We start from the raw sequence: 21,018 nt of genomic DNA on the forward strand, positions 1-21,018 counted from the left end.
TCACAGACTGCACTTCCACTCTAAAAATAATGCTTGTATCTTTGGATAAGGCAATTTCATTCTTAATAAGTTGGGAAAGATAATTACGAGCTTAAAAAGTAATCTTTTCTACTATTTACTAACCCTTAACTGAGGTTGTGCTTTCAGATGTTTACTCTGAAGCTTAACTGAACCCAACATCCTCTAGTTCTAAGAGGAAAAGCTGTTCCATGATGTATTTATCATTATTCTTCAAACAACATATAGTTCACCCTTTCCATCCTGTTGAAAATTTGCTTTTTGGGTCCAACTCTACAAAATTCTAAAAAAAAAAGACATAGTTTTTCATTGGCTGATCAACTGTAAGTAGTGGCTTGGCTAGAACTGAAAGGGAATGCTTACAGCTCTAATGCATATATATAAAATGAATTTATTTAATGCAATTTATTAAGGGTGACCTGGCTGAGATATCTGTCAGGTTGGATAGCTTATTACCAGAGCTAATTAGTCCTATTTTATTAATATAGATTAAAATTTTCCTTCCTCCCTTGCATACCCTACATGTGTACCTCCACAAACTGTGTCATCCTAATTGTGAACTGGTGTTTAGATAAATTCTCTGCATTATCCATAAAAAGAAATGTACCCACTATTATGTACTGAGCTGTCACTGTGTGTCAGATGCTGTGCTACTTTATATATATCTCATGAATCTTGACGACCACTTGTATAACATACAGTATGGCAATGCATTTAGTAAATAAAGTAGAATGATCCTTTTTGTACTCTACATATAATATTTTTAACTCATAGACACGAATAAATAATAATTAAATGAAATAGATAAAATGAGATTTGGGGTAACCTGAATTCACATCTCCTCCATTAAAAATTTAATCAAATCCATTATGAAAGAGTAAAATTATCAAAGGTGTAGTCTTCTTTGTGAGTCCTTATCTCTTCTTGAAAGATGTACTAACATGTTTTAAAAAGGACAAAAGAGTGGCAGAAAAAGGATAAAAATCAAGTCAGAAGGAGCAACTGATTACCCAATTCAGTATTATTTATTTCCCACTTGTAAGGATGATTTATAAAATTCTTTATTTTACGAAATGAATTAACACACATTTCAAAAAATAAATTCTGCCTAACCTACTTCTTTCTTGAGTGAATTGCAGCACTCATCAGGATGGTAATAAATACCTTAAATAATACGACAGACAATGTTAAAAATTCATGTTTATCTTTCACAATGCCAATAAATATGAAAGCAATGGTACTTACCTCCTTTGCACTTTTAATTTTAGTTAGAAATGTATGCAGCTCCATTGTTTCTGCAAATAGTGCACGACATACTGCCTGATAATGATTTGGTGCCTCTGACTCAGTTGAGAGATGAGCAGCACATAACTGAAAAAGAGAAAAATAACAATGCTTGTTTATTTTTTTATACCTTAAAAACAGACACATCTAATATATTTGTATTTTCATATCAGACAGCAAGGCAATTCTGCAATTCCTATTAGCCAAGTTTCATGTATTACGAGACCATCAGTAAGTGGTCCACTAACAAACATCCAACAGCATAGATGGAGCTTACTAGAATTATCTCCTATTTGAAAATGATAGGACGTATTTAAAGGTTTTGGTTGGGAATAGAAAGAAAATTACCATTTATTAATTATAAATCATAACTCAGGTATTTTAAGAGTTACAATTTACTCAGTATTCATTATGCTGGGCACTATATTTCACATGTAGAGAGATCACAATAGCATTTAGTATTCAATGGAACCTCAAATCATCCTCCATTTTATAGCAAAAGTCACAGAGGCTAAGAGTACTCCAGTGATTTGTCCATAGTCGTAAGGTTGACATGAGGGAGAAGGGGAATTCGAGACAGTCCTATTGGATTCTGAAGGCTCAGATCATTCCAATACATGTTGAATTATGCAATGTAGTAAAAACAATGTCAGGAAGACATTTGGACCACTGGGAAGATCCTTATCAGTAAATGGGACACGGAGGAGAACAAAGGGAAATATGACCCCACTGGTTATACCCACACAGTCCTAATCTCCTTTACTATGCATAGCCCATAATCTCCACAAAACTACTTGTGCATAAAGGACACAATTTAACATCATGCACAACAATTCAGAAAAAGTGAACACCATTCAATTTGTTTAATTGGAAAGATACCCTATCAAGAGTCTAGTACACAGAAGTTTTGTCTTTCCATAAAATCAAAATTTTGTACCATGTATAATAGTTATGTTTCAAAGTACCTCACCTGCACTAATAAGCTGTAAGTTCTCCCTTAATTATTTACTATATTCGGTAAACTGATATTAATTCAATTAGTAAAAATATACATTTTATTACGTTTTGATAATCTCTATCTATTGGAGAGTAAAAGATGTCTTTGTAGATTATAATATCCTTCATAATATGGCTTTTTGTTATTTTCATTTATAATAAGTATTATGTATGTAATTTAATAGTTAGATTACTATTTTTCATAAAATACATTCTCAAGAAATAATCTGGAGTTTCAGTAAGAAACTTTCTCCACAGTACCAAAAACAGGTTAAGAAGTAATCACCAGAAAGCATGAAAAGCAAAAATCTTACAAGCTTATTATTCACAGGGCCACCAATGAACAAAGAGTATATTTTTTGCTCAATTATTTTTGTGTCCAGAAAACAGTTCGTAATATAGAATTACCATTTCCATGGTAATAAAAGCCAACTGCTAGGACTTTTACTTCTACCTAATTAATCTCATAAATCTACATTCCAATTACATATTGTAAAATATGGCATTAAATAGTTTACTGCAATTGACAGTTAAGAAATACATTTTATATAAAAGCTTAAACACATGCATATGTGTATGTTTCATACACAAAAACTTCACGAAACAAAACTTACATGTTTCGATTGATTTCACAACCTAATAGGCTGGGTGGGCCCTGTACTTTGAAAAACACTGGTATAAAGGTAGTAGGTTTAAAAATGTTTTTTAAGTGCATATAACATGATCTTAAACAAAGAAAATCCAAAGGAATCCACAAAAATCATTAGAACTAAGAAGTAATTTTACCAAAGTTGTGAGATAATGATCAACACAAAAAAGTTGTACAGTTACCAATGAAAAATCAAAATGAAATTGAAAAAACAATTCCATTTACAATAGTATCAAAAAAATAAAATAGTAAGAAATAAATATAACCAAGTAGGTATAAGACTTATACACTGGAAACTATAAAACATTGCTGAAAGAACTTTAAAAAGACCTAAATAGATGGAAAGACATCCTTGGGTTGGAAAGAAATTCATGGGTTGGAAGTATTGCCATCTTTAGAATATTATGAAAAGTGATATATAGAATGCAATTCCTGACTAAATCCTGCTGGCCTTTTTGAAAAAATGGAAAAGCCAATCCTAAAATTTACATGGAATTGTAAGGGGCCCCAAATAGCCAGAGTAATCTTGAAAAGAACAAAGTTGAAAGACTCATACTTCTAAATTTCAAAACCTACTATAAAGTTACAGTCATGAAAATAGTGTGGTACTGGCATAAGAAGAGATATACAAATCAATGGATTAGAACAGTTCAGAAACAAACTCCTATGTCTATGGTTTATTGATTTTTGACAGCACCCAGACTGTTAAATAGAGAAAGAAGAGTCTCTTCAGCAAAATGATGCTGGGAAAAATGTATATCCACATGCACAAAACAAAGTTGTACCATTCTATACCATATATAAATATTAACTCAAAATGAAACAAATAACTAAATATAAGAGCCAGCCAAGGATCATTCTGACTTCTGGTCAAGATGGCAGTGTACACAGACATGGCTCAACTCTTTGCACAACCACATCAAAAAGAACCACCATCACTCAGAACCATCAGAAATTGAGGTGAAAGGAACTCTAATAACTATAGATTTAAAGAAACCACAGCCATCCAGACAGAGCCAGCTAGCTGGTACCATATCTGAGACTCTATCAACCAGGCTAACACTGTGTGACCCACCTTGGAGATCATGAGATACCCTGCCCCAGCCAACTTAGGGGCCCACCCAAGCTGCCTTTCCACTTGAATGGCTGGTCTTGGCTCATACTTCACAACATTCTAAATTCTCTCAAACAAGCAACAACCGGCTTTAGGGAACCCCAGGTGTAGCACCAGCAGCAGCCAACCTGGATTCGCAGCTTGGCTTTGCTTGGGAATCTCCAAGCACAGAACAAATAGCAGCCATTTCAGACTGCTTTATAGCTCAGGCAGGGTGGCCCCAGGCAAAACCATTGGTGGAGGCTGACCTTGACCTGCACCACCCAGGAAACCCTAAGGCCAGCACAGCCAGTAGACAGCTACAGGCCACACTGGAGCACCACCATTCTGGACCTGCACAACTAACCCTCCACGGAAAATGGGGGTTGGTGGTAAGTGGTCACAGCCAATCCCTGCAGGTGACTGGCCTCAGTTAATCCCTCCCACTGATCTGCGAAGAGCAATCAAGGCTCAACTACAAGAGGAGGGTGGCCTCAGTCCACATGAAGGGCATACTTTGACTACCCAGTTTGGGTGAATGGTGAGGCTGTGCCACTGGACCCTACAGGACACCTACTACATTAAGCCATACTACCAAGACAGGGAGTAAAAGCAGCTCTACCTAATACATAGAAACAAGCACAGGGAGGGTGCCAAAAATGAGGAAACAAAGAAACATGGCCCAAATGAAAGAATAGATCAAACCTTCAGAAAAAGAGCTAAATGAAATGGAGATAAGCAATCTATCAGATGCAAAGTTGAAAACACTGTTTATAAGAATGCTCAAGAAACTTAGTGAGGATCTCAGCAGCATAAAAAAGATCCAGTCAGAAACAAAGGATACACTAATTGAAATAAAGAACAATTTATAGGCAAACAACAGTAGAGAGGATGAAGCTGAGAATCAAATCAATGATATGCAACATAAGGAAGCAAAAAACAACCAATCAGAACAAGAAGAAAAAAGAATCCAAAAAAAATGAGAAAGTATAAGCAGGCATGGAACAACTTCAAACATTGAGACATTCACATAGAAGGGATGCCAGAAGCAGAAGAGAAAGAGCAAGAAACTGGAACACTATTTGAAAAAAACAGTGAAAGAAAACTTCCCTAATTTGGTGAAGGAAATAGACATGCATGTTCAGGAAGCATAGAGAATCCCAAACAAGAGGCATGTAAACAGGCCCACTCCAAGAAACATAATTAAAATGCCAAAGGTTAAAGATAAAGAGAGAATCAAAATCAGCAAGAGAAAAGAAGTTAGTTACCTACAGGGGAGTTCCCATAAGACTGTTGGCTGATTTCTAAAAAGAAAGTTTGCAGACTAGAAGGGATTGGCAAGAAATATTCAAAGTCATAAAAAGGAAGGACCTACACCCAAGACTGGTCTACTTAGCAAAGCTGTCATTTAGAATGGAAGGACAGAAACGTCCAGTCAAGATGGAGGTGTGAGTAGATACACTGTGCCTCCTCCCATACCAAAAGAAGGACAACAACAAATTTAAAAACAAAAAACCAGAACTGCCAGATAATCAAACTGTATGGAAGCCCAACAACCAAGGAGTTAAAGTAGAAACATTCATCCAGACCCATAGGAGGGGCAGAGATGGGCAGGCAGGTAGAGAAGACTCATGGCAAGGCAGCGGCTCAAGGATCTGGCAAGGTGGCGGCTGGTGGAGTAGGTGGTCCCACATTTGTGTGCAGATAAACCAGGAGGAACAACTGGGGAGTGAGACAAACTGCACAACCCAGGGTTCCAGCGCAGAGAAATAAACCCCCTGTGGGAGTTGTAGCAGCAGGAAAAACTCCCACCTCATAGGATAGTTTGTTGGAGAGACACACAGAGTCCTAGAACATACACAAACCCACCCACCCAGGAATCAGCACCAGAAGGGCCTGATTTGCTTGTGGGCATTGGAGGAAGTGACTGAAGCCAGCCAAGAGCAGAGCAAGCTGCACTGTTCCCCCTCGAACCCCTCTCCCACAAACAGCACCACAACACAGTAACACAGGTTTGCCCCACCCTGGTGAATGCCTAAGGCCCCACTGCTTATTACATAATAGGTGCACCAAGTCAAAAAAAAAATAGCCCAAATGAAAGAACAGATCAAAACTGGAGAAAAAAATACAACTAAGCAATTAAGAGAGAGCCAAACTATCAGATGCACAGTTCAAAACACACGTGGTAATCAGGTTTCTCACAGAAATGTTTGAGTATGGTCGCAAAATAAAGGAAAGAGTGAAGGCTATAAAGTGTAGACTGATGACTCCAGCTCTGGGCCACTCTTGTTTTTGTTCATCAAAAAAATATCTACGTTAACATTGAAAGATATTTCACTAGGCAATGAATTTTAGGTTTTAGAATTTTAAAGGTATTATTCTTTTCTGTCCTCTAGCTTCCATAGCTTCTGTTGAGAAGTCAAGTGGAAGTCTAATTTTTCCTCTGGCTGGTTTTAGATTTTCTGTTTGTGATTTTTGGCAGTTTGACTATAGGTTTTCATTTTATTTATCTTGTTCTTGGTTTGTGTGGCTTCCTGACACTATGCCATAGTCATTTCCACAGTTTTGAAAAATTCTTAAGTCAGCATGTCTTCAAATATTCCAACCATACTGCCTCTTTGCTCTAGTTTTAGAACTTTAATTACATGCACTTACCCTCTCTTCTGTACTTTTTATTCTTTTTGTGTTTCTGTTTCATTATGATGATATTCCACTTCATTCATTCTCTCTTCAGCTCTGCCTAGTCTATTAAACCCACACACCAAACTTTTTAGTTCAGTTATTTTATTTTTTGGTTCTCAAATTTGTTGTGTTTTTTTTTAAATCACATTTTCTAGTTCTCTGCTCAAAGTTTCAATCCTGATACCTGGAACCTTGAAAATCAATTAAAAGTCAATTTCATAACTCCATTATCTGGATTCCCTATGTAGAACCATTAATAATACTGATAAATTCCAAATAAACTTTCTGAGAAATTTCATTAAATACATAGACCTTTATTCTAATTTTCAACAAAAGTTCAAATTATCAGCAAACCCTGACTAGACAGATGTGATTAGAAAAAAAACAGCCTACAATACTTTATGACATTTTGAAACATTTCATTTTTTCCCAAGTAAGTTAGCATCTGTATTTTGAAGCAATCCACTAACTAGAAGAAAAATCTTTATTTAATGTCAAATTAAAGATGTATGCCAGTAACTCAGAAATTTTATTTATTATTCATTAGCCTCTTACCCTAATTAGTCAGATTGCTACATAGTAATATATAATAAAGTTTTTCCAAATTTTTTGCACAATCAAGAATACAGTTTTTGTTTAAACTCTAAATTACAAAGCATTGAAAATCCAAGTCAGCCTTTGTTTAGAGACCACAGAAGAAAAAATGGCATCATCAAAATTATATCTTTTGAGATCTTTAGGATCTGTCATATCACAATCCTTTGTTGATAAATATTAGATTCCCACAATTCCCATAATTTATTCTCAGCTGCTGAAATTCAAATGATGTCAAAAATATTTAGATTACAGACAAAGCTTAGAATTTTACTTGCAAAAACTTAAGTAGAATGTTATTTTAAACTATATTATAATTAAAATGTTTTGCCTATTGGATGCAACCATGTATTTATCTTAGGATATTAATAACTAAAAAAACTGCACAAAGATCTTCACACACACAAAAAAAGATCTTCACAAAATTTAGCATCATATAGTCAGAACAAATTAAACCCACCTCACCATTCTTTAGACATTGTTTCTGTAAGTGCTGAATCTGAGTAATATGTAGCTTGCCAATGAACAGCATATTTGTAATAAGAACCATAGGAACTAACTTCAAAAGATAGGGACTCCAACTTTCAGGCATCCCAGCTCTAGATTTCCTGACCTTCAACTATGAGTTCATGATGACAAGAATCCAGGGTGATGAGAAGCCAGGATGACTAAATGATGCATACTGGACCATCACTTGCCTTACTGGAGTAGACTGTGCTCATATGCACGTAGAGAACTTTTCAACACCTCCCTTGATCTGTTTGTTCTGTTCCTCTCTCCCTCCTTTTAAAAACCTCTACTTCTGTTGAGATGGGGAAATGGGCTTTGAGACATGAGTCTCCCATCTTTCAGGCTGCCGGCATCTGAAAATAAACCACTTTCCTTGATATCAGCACCTGCCTTTTGATTACTGGCTTTCATACTAGCAGGCAGTCAGACCTGCTTGTGGTTCCATTTCTAATACATGCAAAATTATCTATAAAAACTTTGTTTCTGTTTTTAATCACAATCTACAGTATCATTCTTTTATTAATAGAGGAGTTTTCAAAATAGTATGCAAATCTGAACATTACATGCCTAACTAAAAACCTGCTTGCTTTCTATTAGCAAGCAGGTTTTATAAATTATATCCTTATATTTATAAACTACCATATTTTTTGGACTATAAGATGCACCTCCCCCCCAATCTGGGAGAAAAATGGGAGTGCGTCTATAGTCCAAATGTAGCTTACCAGACTCACTGGTGGGGGCAGCCAGCAGTGGAGCAAAGTCACAGGTTATTAAATATTTTACCATGTTTTTTGCTTCAAAATTTTTTTCCCTATTTTCCTCCTCTAAAACCTAGGTGCATCCTATGGTCAGGTATGTCTTATAGTCCTAAAAATTTGGTATATCCTTATTTGTAAACTATATCCTTATATATTCAGAAACATGCCACTTTTGTTTGAAATTATGGATTAACTCTGAAAATACAACTTATAAAACCATTCACAGGTAGTAACATATTTAATATAACCATACTAAAATTTTTAATATTTATTTATTATTCAATTACTAAACAATAAGAGAAATTGAATTCCTGAAGCCAAATGGTTCACCCTGAATCACACCATTAATACACTATGTCAAATCACCAGTTTCTTCTTTATCCATAGAACTGTATATACAGAATTTTTAGTCTTTTTTCCATTTATTGAAAATTTCTCATATGCTGCATAACCAACACAATTATATTTCTAAAGACTATGTAACAGTCCATTTAGTGATATACCGTATCTTTGTGAGTCACTTATTTCCAGTTTTTTAAATTCTCGCCTGAGCCCTAGCTGGTGTGGCTCAGTGGACTGAGTGCCAGACTGTGAACCAAAGGGTCGCCAGTTCAATTCCCAGTCAGGGCACATGACTGGGTTGCAGGCCAGGTCCCCAGTAGGGGGTGTGTGAGAGGCAACCACCCATTAATGTTTCTCTCCCTCTCTTTCTCCTTCCTTTCCCCTCTGTCTAGAAATAAATAAAATCTTTAAAAAGAAAAAAATTTTCACCTGAGCATATGTTTACTGATTTTAGAAAGACGAAAGGGAAGAGAATAAAGGGAGAAGAGGGAAAGGGAGATAGGCAGAGGGTGGGAGGGAAGACCGGAGGGAAAGAGAGGAGGTGAGGAGGGGGAGGGAGAGAGAGTGAGAGTGAGTGAGTGAGTGAGTGAGTGAGTGAGTGAGTGTGAGTTAGTTAGTTGTGAGAGGAAAACAAGGATCAGCTGCCTCCCACACGTGCCCTGACTGGGGATAGAATCTGCAACCTAGGTACATGCCCTGACAAGGAATCAAACGTGCAACCTTTTGGTGTATGGGACAACACTCCAACCAACTGACCACCGCCAGCAGTATTTTCAGTTTTAGAAAAGTATAAATATTGATGCAATACCCATCTTTACGTGCCTATGTGATACCTGCTTCTTTTAAAAATTATCTCTTTGTACAGAGAACAGATTGGTGGTTGCCAAAGGCAGGTGTGGGGATGGGTGAAATGGGTGAAAGTGGTTAAAAGGTACAAACTTGCAATTACAAAATAATTAAGTCCTGGGGATATAATGTACAGCCTGATGACTAAAGTTAATAGTACTGTGTTGTGTTATTTGAAGGCTAAAAAAGATCTTAAAAGTTTTTTCATCCCAAGGAAAAAAATTATAACTATATCTGGTGATGATTATCATGGTGATCATTTCCCAATATATACATATGTCAAATAATTATTTCATACACCTGAAACTAATATGATGTTATGTATCAAATATCTCAATTTTAAAATTTTAATTCTTAAAAAAATTTCTAACAGTATTACTAAGACAAAGGATTACTCTGAATAATTTCATTTGTAATACAAAAAAAATCACAAACATATACAAACCTAACTGAACAGTATAATGAATCACCATGTAACTTTCAGCTAATTTAACAATTATTGATCCATGGCCAATCTTATTTTATCTACATCCTCACCCACTCAAGTCCCACTAATTGGATTATCTTATAGCAAATCCCAGATATCAGAATTTCATATGTAAATATTTCAGCATTTATCTCTAAAAGATAAGTTCTTTTTAGAAATATATAACCATAGCACTATTACCCTATCTAAAATATGAATAATTCCTAATATCATCAACAACAGGTAAGAGGTAAAACTTTCCTGATTATCTCAAGTGTATACACACAGTTTTATAATTATTTCTTTTAATCAGAAGCCATATAAGATCCACATATTGCAACTGGTTATTATGTATCAAATCTCTTGCAATCTAAGTTTCACCTCTCCTTTTTCAAATTTGCAATTTATTTGTCACAAAAAACTTATGTGACTATTCCTATTGAGTTTCTTACCATCTGTATTTTGCTGATTCATCCCTATGGTATTATTTAAAATGTTTCTATGCCTCCCGGATTTCCCGTAAATTGGTATCTAGATTAGTTAGACCTAGGGACTTGGTAGGACTGAAGTTTGAATTCTTCGGGGGGGTGGGCAAGAATACTATGTAAACAGTGTTGTAGAATAAAATTCCATCAGGAGGCACATAAAGAAGGTTGGTCTCTTGTGATGCCACAATGATTATTATTATTTCTTTACAGTTAGATTACCATTTGCAATCCTTATCATTTGTTTTTCATGAATTAGCTGGAATACTTTTATAAAAAGAAATTTGTCCAAAACTATTTTGTTACCTTGAGGTATTGTTCATATGGAAAAGGAAGAATGAATGTCCTGTTTATTTGCAACTCTTCAAAATAATAAATTGGGCTCACTTGGTTGGAGAGTCATCCTGTCAACTGTAAGGCTGTGGGTCCAGTTCTGGGTCAGGGCACATGCTTAGGTTTGGATTTGGGAAGCGTATGAGAAACAACTGATGGGTGTTTCTCAAATCAATGTTTCTCTCCCTATCTCTCCTTCCCTTCCCCTCTCTCTAAAATCAATAAGAATGTTCTCTGGTGACAATTATAAATAATAATAATAATAATAATAATAATAATAATAATAATAATATAAAAGAAAAAGAAGAGGAGGAGGAGAAGCAGGCAGGGAAAGGAGGGGGAAGGAGTAAAGGGGGGGAAGAAGGGAGGAGGAAGAAGGGAGGAGAAAGGAAGAAAAAAGTAGGAAAAGGAAGAAGGAAGATAAAGAAGGAGGACGAGGTGGAGGTGGAAGAGAAAGAGGAGGTTTCCCAGCAACTTCTAAGGGTGACCAAGGGGGATTTTATAAATTACCATTTATGTATTCATGGAATTCAGAATATTTGGTGTGCTTTACTCTGTAACAGCTATAGAAAACGTTTTAAAAGTTTTTATCTTTCCTATTTAAAAAATATATAATCAAGACTTTTTATATATTCTTATCTATACCTTTACTTTTAAAATATACATGTTATTAATTATGCTATTACAGTTGTCCCAATTTTTCTCCCTTTCTCCTCTACTTGGTACCCTCCAGTGCCCCCGGCAATCCCCTCCTTAGTTCATGTCCATGGGTTATGCATGTAAGTTCTTTGGCTACTCCACTTCCTACACTGTTCTCAACATCCCCCTGCCTATTCTGTACCTACAAATTCGTACTTCTTAATCCCTGCACCTTTGCCCCCATTCTCCTCCTCCCCCCCCCCCACAATGGATAACACTCCAAATGAACTCCGTATCTGTATTTCTGTTTTTGTTCTGCTTGTTTGCTTAGTTTTTTAGGTTCAATTGTTAATAGTTGTGAATTTATTGTCATTTTAATGTTCATAGTTTTGATCTTTTTGTTAAATAAGTCCCTTTAACATTTCACATAATAATGGCTTGGTGATGATGAGCTCCTTTAGCTTTATGTTGTCTGGGAAGCACTTTATTTGCCCTTCAATTCTAAATGATAACTTTGCTGGATAGAGTAATCCAGGTTATAGGTCCTTGCTTTTCATCACTTTGAATAGTTTTGCCAGTCCCTTTTAACCTGAACAGTTTCTTTTGAGAAATCAGCTGACAGTCTTATGCATACTCCTCTGAAGGTAGATAATGGCTTTTCTCTTGCTGCTTTTAAGATTCTCTATCTTCAGCCGTTGGCATTTTAATTATGATGTGTCTTGGTGTGCTCCTCTTAAGTCCATCTTGTTTGGGACTCTGTGCTTCCTGGACTTGTATGTCTATTTCCTTTAGCAAATTGGGGAAGTTTTCTTTCATTACTTTTTCAAATAATTTTTCAATTTCTTGCTCGTTCTCTTCTCCTTCTGGCACCCCTATGATTCGAATGGTAAGTCTGAAGTTTTCCAAAGGTTCCTTACCTTACCCTTATTTTTTTGAATTCTTTTTTCTCCTTGCTGTTCTGATTGAATGTTTTTTTTCTTCCTCATGTTCCAAATCACTGATTTGATTCTTGGCTTCATCAACTCAACTACTGATTCCCTGTAAATTTTTCTTTATTTCATTTAGTGCAACCTTCATTTCTACCCAATGAGTTCCTTCGGCATCCTAATAACCAGTGTTTTGAACTCTGTCTGATAAATTGCTTTATCTCCATTTTACTTAGCTCTTTTTCTGGAGTTTTGTTCTGTACTTTCAACTGGGCCATATTTCTTTGTCTACTCATTTTGGCAGCCTCCTTATGTCTGTTTCTATGTATTAGGTAGAGCTGCTTTGATTCCATGTCTCAGTACTGTGGCCTATTGTAGAAAAGCGCACCAACTGGTAAGTTGGATGGGACAGAGCCTTAGGTAATCACCAGGATGGGGCAACATATGTACCTAGATTGATGGAGCCTCTGATATGGTGTCCCTGCTCTGTGGCCCTATGTGAGGGATAAATCACAAAAGAAACAAGGCTGCTGCCAGGCCTCTGGAGCTTTGTCCAATAGGAAGCTGTCCTCTGGTAATCACCCTGATGCCAAACACTTCAACTTCTCCCTGTATTCCACTGGTGCCCTTCCAACTACTGCCCTAGTGCTGCAGCCCAGAGGAAGTGAGTCTGTATAAGTCCTAAGTGCCTAATGGGCCCTTAAAGAGGAGACTCCTGAGAATCTCGAAGTTTCTTCTGTGACCCTCAACCCTCACTGGATTTTACAGACAAAGTTATGGGGATTTATCTTCCTGGCACTGGATCTCTGGGCTGGGTGATTTGGTCCTCGGCTAGGATCTTTCACTCCCGAGGTATCCTTCCCAATTTTTATCTACTACGTGTGGGTGTGAGACTGCCTGTTTTGAATCTCCACGTCTCTGCCCCTCCTACCTGTCTGGATGAATGTGACTATTTTAAATTCCTTGGTTGTTGGACTTCCATACAGATTAATTTTCTGATGACTCTAGGTGCTAGTTTTTTGGTAGCTTATAATTGTTGCTGTAGTTCTGTGCTGTAGTTGTTACCTATGCCCCTATCTTGACCAGAAGATTCATACCTTTTCTTATGTAAATGCTGGCATCCTGTACATACTTTTCCACATTTTCCCCATATAAACAATACCCTGGAGACCATTCTTCAATCCTCTTGATAGCTACATAGCAGTCCACTGGTTGGCTGTATCATAGTTAATTCAACCATTTCCCTATTAATGGACATCTGGGCTATTTCTAGCCTTCTGCTACTATAAATAGTGAAAAGTTTTAGACTTCTTTATTTTTTCTTTTTAAAATATATTTTATTGATTATGCTATTACAGTTGTCCCATTTCCCCCCTCAATTCCCCTCCACCCTGCACACCCTGTCCCACCCACATTCCCCCTTTCGTTCATGTCCATGTGTCATAAGTTCTTTAGCTTCTACATTTCCCATACTATTCTTGCCTTCCTCCTGTCTATTTTCTCCCTACCATCTATGCTACTTAGTATCTGTACCTTTCCCCCTCCCCCCTCCTCCTCCCACTCCCCTGTTGCTAACCCTCCATGTGATCTCCATTTCTGTTTTTGTCCCTGTTCTAGTTGTTTGCTTAGTTTGTTTTTGTTTTAGCTGTGGTTGTTAATAACTGTGAGTTTGCTGTCTTTTTACTGTTCATATTGTTCATATTTCTTATCTTTTTTCCTTAGATAAGTCCCTTTAACATTTCATATAATAAGGGCTGGGTGATGATGAAGTCCCTTAACCTGACCTTATCTGGGAAGCACTTTATCTGCCCTTCCATTCTAAATGATAGCTTTACTGGATAGAGCAATCTTGGATGTAGGTCCTTGCCTTTCATGACCTGAAATATTTCTTTCCAGCTCCTTCTTGCCTATAAGGTCTCTTTTGAGAAATCCACTGACAGTCTGATGGGAACTCCTTTGTAGGGGACTGTCCCCTTATCTCTTGCTGCTTCTAGGATTCTCTCCATTTTAATCTTGGCTAATATAATGATGATGTGCCTTGCTGTGTTCCTTCTTGGGTCCATCTTCTTTGGGACTCTGAGCTTCCTAGACTTCCTGGAAGTCTATTTCCTTTGCCAGATTGGGGAAGTTCTCCTTTATTATTTGTTCAAATAAGTTTTCCACTGGTGGCTGTTCCTCTTCCCCTTCTGGCACCCCTATAATTTGGATATTGGAATGTTTAAAGATGTCCTGGAAGTTTCTAAGCCTCTCTTCATTTTTTTGAATTCTTGTTTCTTCATTCTTTTCTGTTTGCTTGTTTCTTTCTTCCTTCTGGTCCACTCAATTGATTTGAGTCCCAGTTTTCTTCCCATCACTATTGGTTCCCTGTGCATTTTCCTTCATTTCACTTAGTGTACACTAGCCTTCATTTTTTCATCTAATTTGCCACCAAATTCAACAAATTCTGTGAGCATCCTGATCACCAGTGCCTTGAACTGTGCATCTGATAGGTTGGCTATCTCCTCATCACTTAATTGTATTTGCTGTGGAGTTTTGATCTGTTCTTCTGTTTGGGCCATTTTTTTTGTCTTGTCATCCCTGTTACATATGAGGGGTGGAGCCTTAGGTATTCACCAGGGCGGGGTAACACTTAATGGCTGCATTGTGACACTGTATGTGGGGGTGGGGTCTGAGAGGGAACAATGGAGCTTGCTCCACTCTCTGTCAGATTTCAGTCCCTTCCACCACTTCCCCCAAGCAAACTGGGCCTTTCTGGTGCTTATTCCCATATGGGTGGGCTTGTCTATGTTCTAGGACTCTTTGGGTCTCTCCAGTGAACTCTCCTGTGAGGCTGGGAGTCTCTCCTGGCACTTCAACCCCCACAGGTGGGGTTTTTTTTTTAATATTTCTACATGTAATGCCATTATATTTATTTATTTTTTTAAAGATTTTGTTTATTTATCTTTAGAGGGGAAGGGAAGGAGATAGGGAGAGAAATATCAATGTATAGTTGTCTCTCGTGTGTCCCCTGCTGGGAACTGGCCTGCAACCCAGGCATTTGCCCTGACTGGAAATCAAACCTCGATCTCTTAGTTCACAGGCCTGCGCTCAATCCACAGCTATATCAACCCAGGCGCCCCACAGGTGTTTTAAATAGGTATTTTCAGGCTTTATTTCATGGCACTGGGACCCTGGGCTGTGTGGTCTCACTCCTTAGTTTCTCCTGGTTTATCTGTGTGCAAATGTGGGACTGCCTAGCTGGCTGGACAGCCAGCCACCTCCGTGCAGTGCCTCGCTTCACAGTCGCCATCTCATTGGGTCTGCCAGTTGCTACCCTGTGCCCAGGGTCTGCCAGCTTCCACCAGCGCACCCAGTGTCCACCCACTGCCATCTTGCATGCCTGGTGCCATCGATTTTTGTGCCAAGACCCCCTCTCTGACCGGCACCCAACTCCACTCTGCCCACTGGTCTGGATGAACGTGTCTATTTTAACTCCTTGGTTGTCGGACTTACATACAGTTCAATTTTGTTGGCTCTGGTTGTTATTTTGTTTCTAAAATGTTGTTGTCATCCTTATTTTGGTTGTGCAAAGAGGCATGGTGTGTCTACCTATGCCTCCATCTTGGCCAGAAGTCTCTAAACTTCTTAAATACACTGTCAAATTCTTTTATAAAGGACTATATAAATTTATGTGGCAGCTATCACTTACTGAGTGAAAAATTACTAAAATTTCAAATTTCAACAAAAGTAAATTATTCCTTGCGAGAGTTGCAATTGGTACTGCTTTATTTGCATTCCCTTATTATTAAGGGAACTGGATTGTTTAAAGGTGTTCAGTGCCTCTCTCTGTGCTCTTGAAGCATCCCATGTACATGTGTTGGGCCACCACTTCCATATTTTCAGACTGTTCCTGGGGGTATTAAATCAAGAATTATATCCTGCAAATATCAGACATTGAAAATTTATATTACAACAATTTTCTTAAAGGTGGAAGTAAAGTATGTTGAAGAAGGAAAACCTATTTCTAATTTTCACAAAGGTAGTGTATGGGCTAGGTTGGTCTTACATACCTGATCCATAATATTTATCTCACTGGGGATCACTTAACCCTAGTTAAGTTCATCTCAGCAACCTAAGTGCCTGATAGAGCACTCAGAACAAAAAATGCACATTAAATGCTTCCTCAATATTTGAAAGGGTAAATGAATGCATGAATAAGCTGAGACTTTTACATTCTTCTCAAATGAAGAATTTTGTTTATGTACTAATCTCATAGTAATTTCAATAATTTTTCAAACACTTTTTATAGATCCTACACCATTTCTTTTACTATCCCTTTCTATCCACTGTCTTATGTCTTACTGTTCCATCTTTAACATTGCAGTCCTCCTTTCCTGTACACTTTACTGTCCATCATCACCACTGTTAACTTCATGTCTACAATTTCTTTTCTTCTTAAACTAATGTTTTTCTTTAAAGAGTATTTTTAATGTTTTTTTTTAAAGATTTTATTTATCTTTAGAGGGGAAGGGAAGGAGAGAGAGAAAGAAATATCTATGTATGGTTGCCTCTCGTGTGTCCCCCAATGGGAACTGGCCTGCAACCCAGGCATGTTCCCTGACTGAGAATCAAACCGTGATCCTTTAGTTTGCAGGACCATGTTCAATCCACTGAGCTATACCAGCCAGGGCTTAACTAATGTTGACTGAATGAATCTTTTCCAGTATATATTATAAATCTGAAGATAATTTTAAGAATAATCTTTTTTAATACTTCTTAAAAGCCTTCACTTAGTTATATGTATTTCTTTAAAAGTACTTAAAATGAAAATGTTTTAGGTATTACATCTTAATTTAAGGGAAGAAGATATTCTACCTCTGACATAAATTTGTGCCTGCAATTTATTCTGATTTTCATGAGTCAGAAAAGCCCTGTACTAAGTGAGAAAAAACTGTATATGTGTTTATGCTTTGTTTATATTGTTTTTCTCCATTTCAATTAAGAGCCATAAAGATAGGAATAATTTGCATATTATTTACTGCTATGTCCCTAGTACCAAGAAAAATGTCTGGCATACAGTAAATGCTACTAAATTTTTATTTACAACAAGCACTATAATTGATATTTCTTGATTATACCATCCAATTTAATTTGTACAAAAACTCAATCAGGCAAATATTATTCTGACTTTTCAGAAGAATAAGGTTCACATGATTTAATAATCCAGGGTAGCGTGGTACAAAAAAATGGCAAAACCAAGATTTCAATCTAACTCCTACCTGACTATAAGCCTCTGAATTTAACTGCATTATCTACTCTTCCTCTCACTCAGTTCTAAAAAGTGGGACAAGTCATACAACTCTCTGAGCCGTAGTTCTTTCATTTGTAAAATGGCTATAAAAATGCCTATGCAATCTATCTCACAGAGTTATCATAAGGCTCAGATAACAATGGATGTGAAAGTACTTTTTGACTATAACATGCCATATTAAAACATACAATTAAAAGATCAGTAGAAATAAATGACTATTCAGGGGGAAAGTTACTAAAGAGGTCTTGCTCACTAAAAAAAAAATTGTCTCCAACTTACTAAATATTCTATTTTTTATAGTATTCAAACTTAGTTTCACATTTCCAACAAAGAGAGCAATTTTCTTCAATTAATTTTTTTCTTTTCTTCCAACAAAGTAAGCAAAGACTCACTTTATTGATTATTTCTACCCACTAACCAAATCAGAAACTCATACATATAGTCATAAATGATGGGCTTTATGATAGATATTTTAAAACTTCAGTTTGTCAAATATTTCAGGACTTATTTTTCATCTCACTTCACTAAAGTTAAAAATTCAGAATATATTGTTATAGATGTGAACATTTTTATTGATCAGTTTGTTAGAATAGAAACAAATAAGAGGTGAGGATATGATAATTTCTAATAAATTTCCAAAAAATGTAACTGAACTGGTAGACTTATAGTTTCCTTCCACTCTATATAATGTTTTTAAAAACACTCTCTTTTTTTTTTTAATTTTTTTTATTGATTATGCTGTTACAGTTGTTCTATTTCCCCCTTTATTCCCCTCCACCCTACCCCCCATCCCCACCATCTCCCCCCCTTTAGTTTATGACCATGTGTCTCAAGTCCTTTAGATTCTATATTTCCCATGCTATTCTTGCCCCCCCCATATATTTTCTATCTACTGTCTGTGCTACTTATTTTCTGTACCTTCTCCCCCCTTCTCCTCCTCCCACTCCCCTGTTGCTAACCCTCCTTGAGATCTTCATTTCTATGTTTCCACTCCTGATCTAGCTGTCCTTTTAGTTTGCTTTCATTTGAGGTGTGGTTGTTAATAACTGTGAGTTTGTTGTCCTTTAACTTTTTTTTCTTAGATAAGTCCCTTTAACGTTTCATATAATAAGGGCTTGGTGATGATGAACTCCTTGAATTTGATCTTATCTGAGAAGCACCTTATCTGTCCTTCCATTTTAAATGAAAGTTTTGCTGGATAGAGCAATCTTGGATGTAGGTCTTTAGATTTCATGACTTGGAATACCTCTTTCCAGCCCCTTCTTGCCTGTAAGGTCTCTTTTGAGAAATCTGCTGACAGTCTGATGGGGACTCCTTTGTAGGTGACTGTCCCCTTAGCTCTTGCTGCTTCTAGGATTCTCTCCTTCATTTTAATCTTGGCTAATGTAATTACGATGTGCCTTGGTGTGTTCCTTCTTGGGTCCAACTTCTTTGGGACTCTCTGAGCTTCCTGGATTTCCTGGAAGTCTATTTCCTTTGCCAGATTGGGGAAATTCTCCTTTATTATTTGTTCAAATAAGTTTTCCACTGGTGGCTGTGCCTTTCCCCCCTTCTGGTACCCCTATAATTCGGATGTTGGAGCGTTTAAAGATGTCCTGGAGGTTCCTAAGACTCTCCTCATTTCTTTGAATTCTTGCTTCTTGACTCTTTTCTGTTTGGCCATTATTTGCTTTCTTCTGGTCCACTCCATTGATTTGAGTCCCAGTTTCCTTTTCATTGTTATTGGTGTCCTGTGCAATTCCATTCATTTCAATTAGTTTCGCCTTCATATATTTGTCTAATTTGTCCGTATAATCAACCAGTTCTGTGAGAATCCTGATCACCAATTTTTTAAACTGTGCGTCTGTGAGTTTTGCTATTTCTTCATCGCTTAGATTTATTTCTGGGGCTCTGAGATCCTCCTGCGCCATTCTTGGTCTGTTCGGACCCTTTAAGTGTGAGAAGCGGTGTCTTGGATTCCCAGGTCGCTGGGTTGTGACGCTGTATGTGGGGGCGTGGCCAGAGCAGGGAATTGGTGACCCCCTCTGCCGCTTCTCACAGCTGGGTGCGGAGGAGGAGCAGCGCCTTAGATGGTTCACCTGGGCTGGGCCACTCAGAGTCGCTGGGTTATGACGCTGTATGTGGAGGTGGGGTCAGAGCAGGGAAATGGCGGCGCCCTCCACTGCCGCCTGCCGTGGGGACCTGCAGGCCGGGTCCAACCGCCCACTCCCTCGCCTGTCCACCCTCGCACAAATGCTCGACCTCAGTCAACACGCAGCCCCGGGCCCGGCTGTCTCCCCCGAGGTCGCTCGCCTGGTTGCTCGCTGGGCCGCTCAGTAGGTCTGACCCTGCGCCTGGATTCCGCGGACCTGAGTGTGTCTGGCCGAGTCCTCCTGTGCAACCCTGCTCCGCCAGCCGCTGGTTTCGCCCCTTACTGGTCAGGCTGAAGAATTTGTTGTTAACGGACTTCCGAAAAGTTCAATTTTCCGTGTTCTGGCTGTGTTTTCTGTTGCTAATATTTAGTTTTCTCTAATCTTGGTTGTGGGAGAAGGCACGGCACATCCACCTATGCCTCCATCTTGGCGGAAGTCCAAAAACACTCTCTTAACTATTTATTTTTCATATGATAAAAATAAGATGGGGAAGAGGGCCGACACAGTAGGTTAAATTAAAAATAATAAAACAAAATTAAAATTATCAGTTGAAATTACTAAATGTGCAAGATTTTTTTTTGTAAGTTAACATATTTAGTACCAATGAATAAGAATTGTAAAATTCCAGTGAATCTCTAGCTCACATCTTCCAAAGCTGTAGTATAAGACAGCAAGCAATCTGGCTATGACATCTATCATCCTATAGGTGCTAGGGCTAATTTACTTAAATACAGTTGGTTAAGTGGGTGTTCCCCTCCTTCTTCACCACTCTTTGTTCACCAATTCCCCTTCTGCCCCCCACACCCATACCCACTATCAAAAAAGCTATCAGATTAGTTTTAGAAGCATAGTTTTGTTCCTTAATGGAAAACGTTTTACTCTTAACATTTTATCACTATTTTCATTGGTCTACAGAGAACAAGTAGGTCATTGTGTCTGAAGAAAGTTTTATTTGGCCTTTAAATATGTATATAT

At 37.6% G+C, this 21,018-nt stretch overlaps 1 protein-coding gene across 3 annotated transcripts in view; it reads right to left on the reverse strand.

Moving 5' to 3' along the window:
- Window positions 1–21,018, reverse strand: part of SPIRE1 (spire type actin nucleation factor 1) — a 310,943-nt gene that overhangs the window by 145,433 nt on the left and 144,492 nt on the right. For all 3 annotated transcript variants that reach the window (XM_053668835.1, XM_053668836.1, XM_053668837.1), the window contains exon 4: window positions 1,264–1,389. In XM_053668835.1, coding sequence (XP_053524810.1) covers window positions 1,264–1,389 — 126 coding nt within the window. The remainder of the gene's footprint in view (window positions 1–1,263; window positions 1,390–21,018) is intronic.

The sequence above is a fragment of the Artibeus jamaicensis genome, unplaced genomic scaffold (genome assembly GCF_021234435.1).
Source record: "Artibeus jamaicensis isolate MK-2021 breed Jamaican fruit bat unplaced genomic scaffold, CSHL_Jam_final contig_511, whole genome shotgun sequence".
NCBI classification, from domain to species: domain Eukaryota; kingdom Metazoa; phylum Chordata; class Mammalia; order Chiroptera; family Phyllostomidae; genus Artibeus; species Artibeus jamaicensis.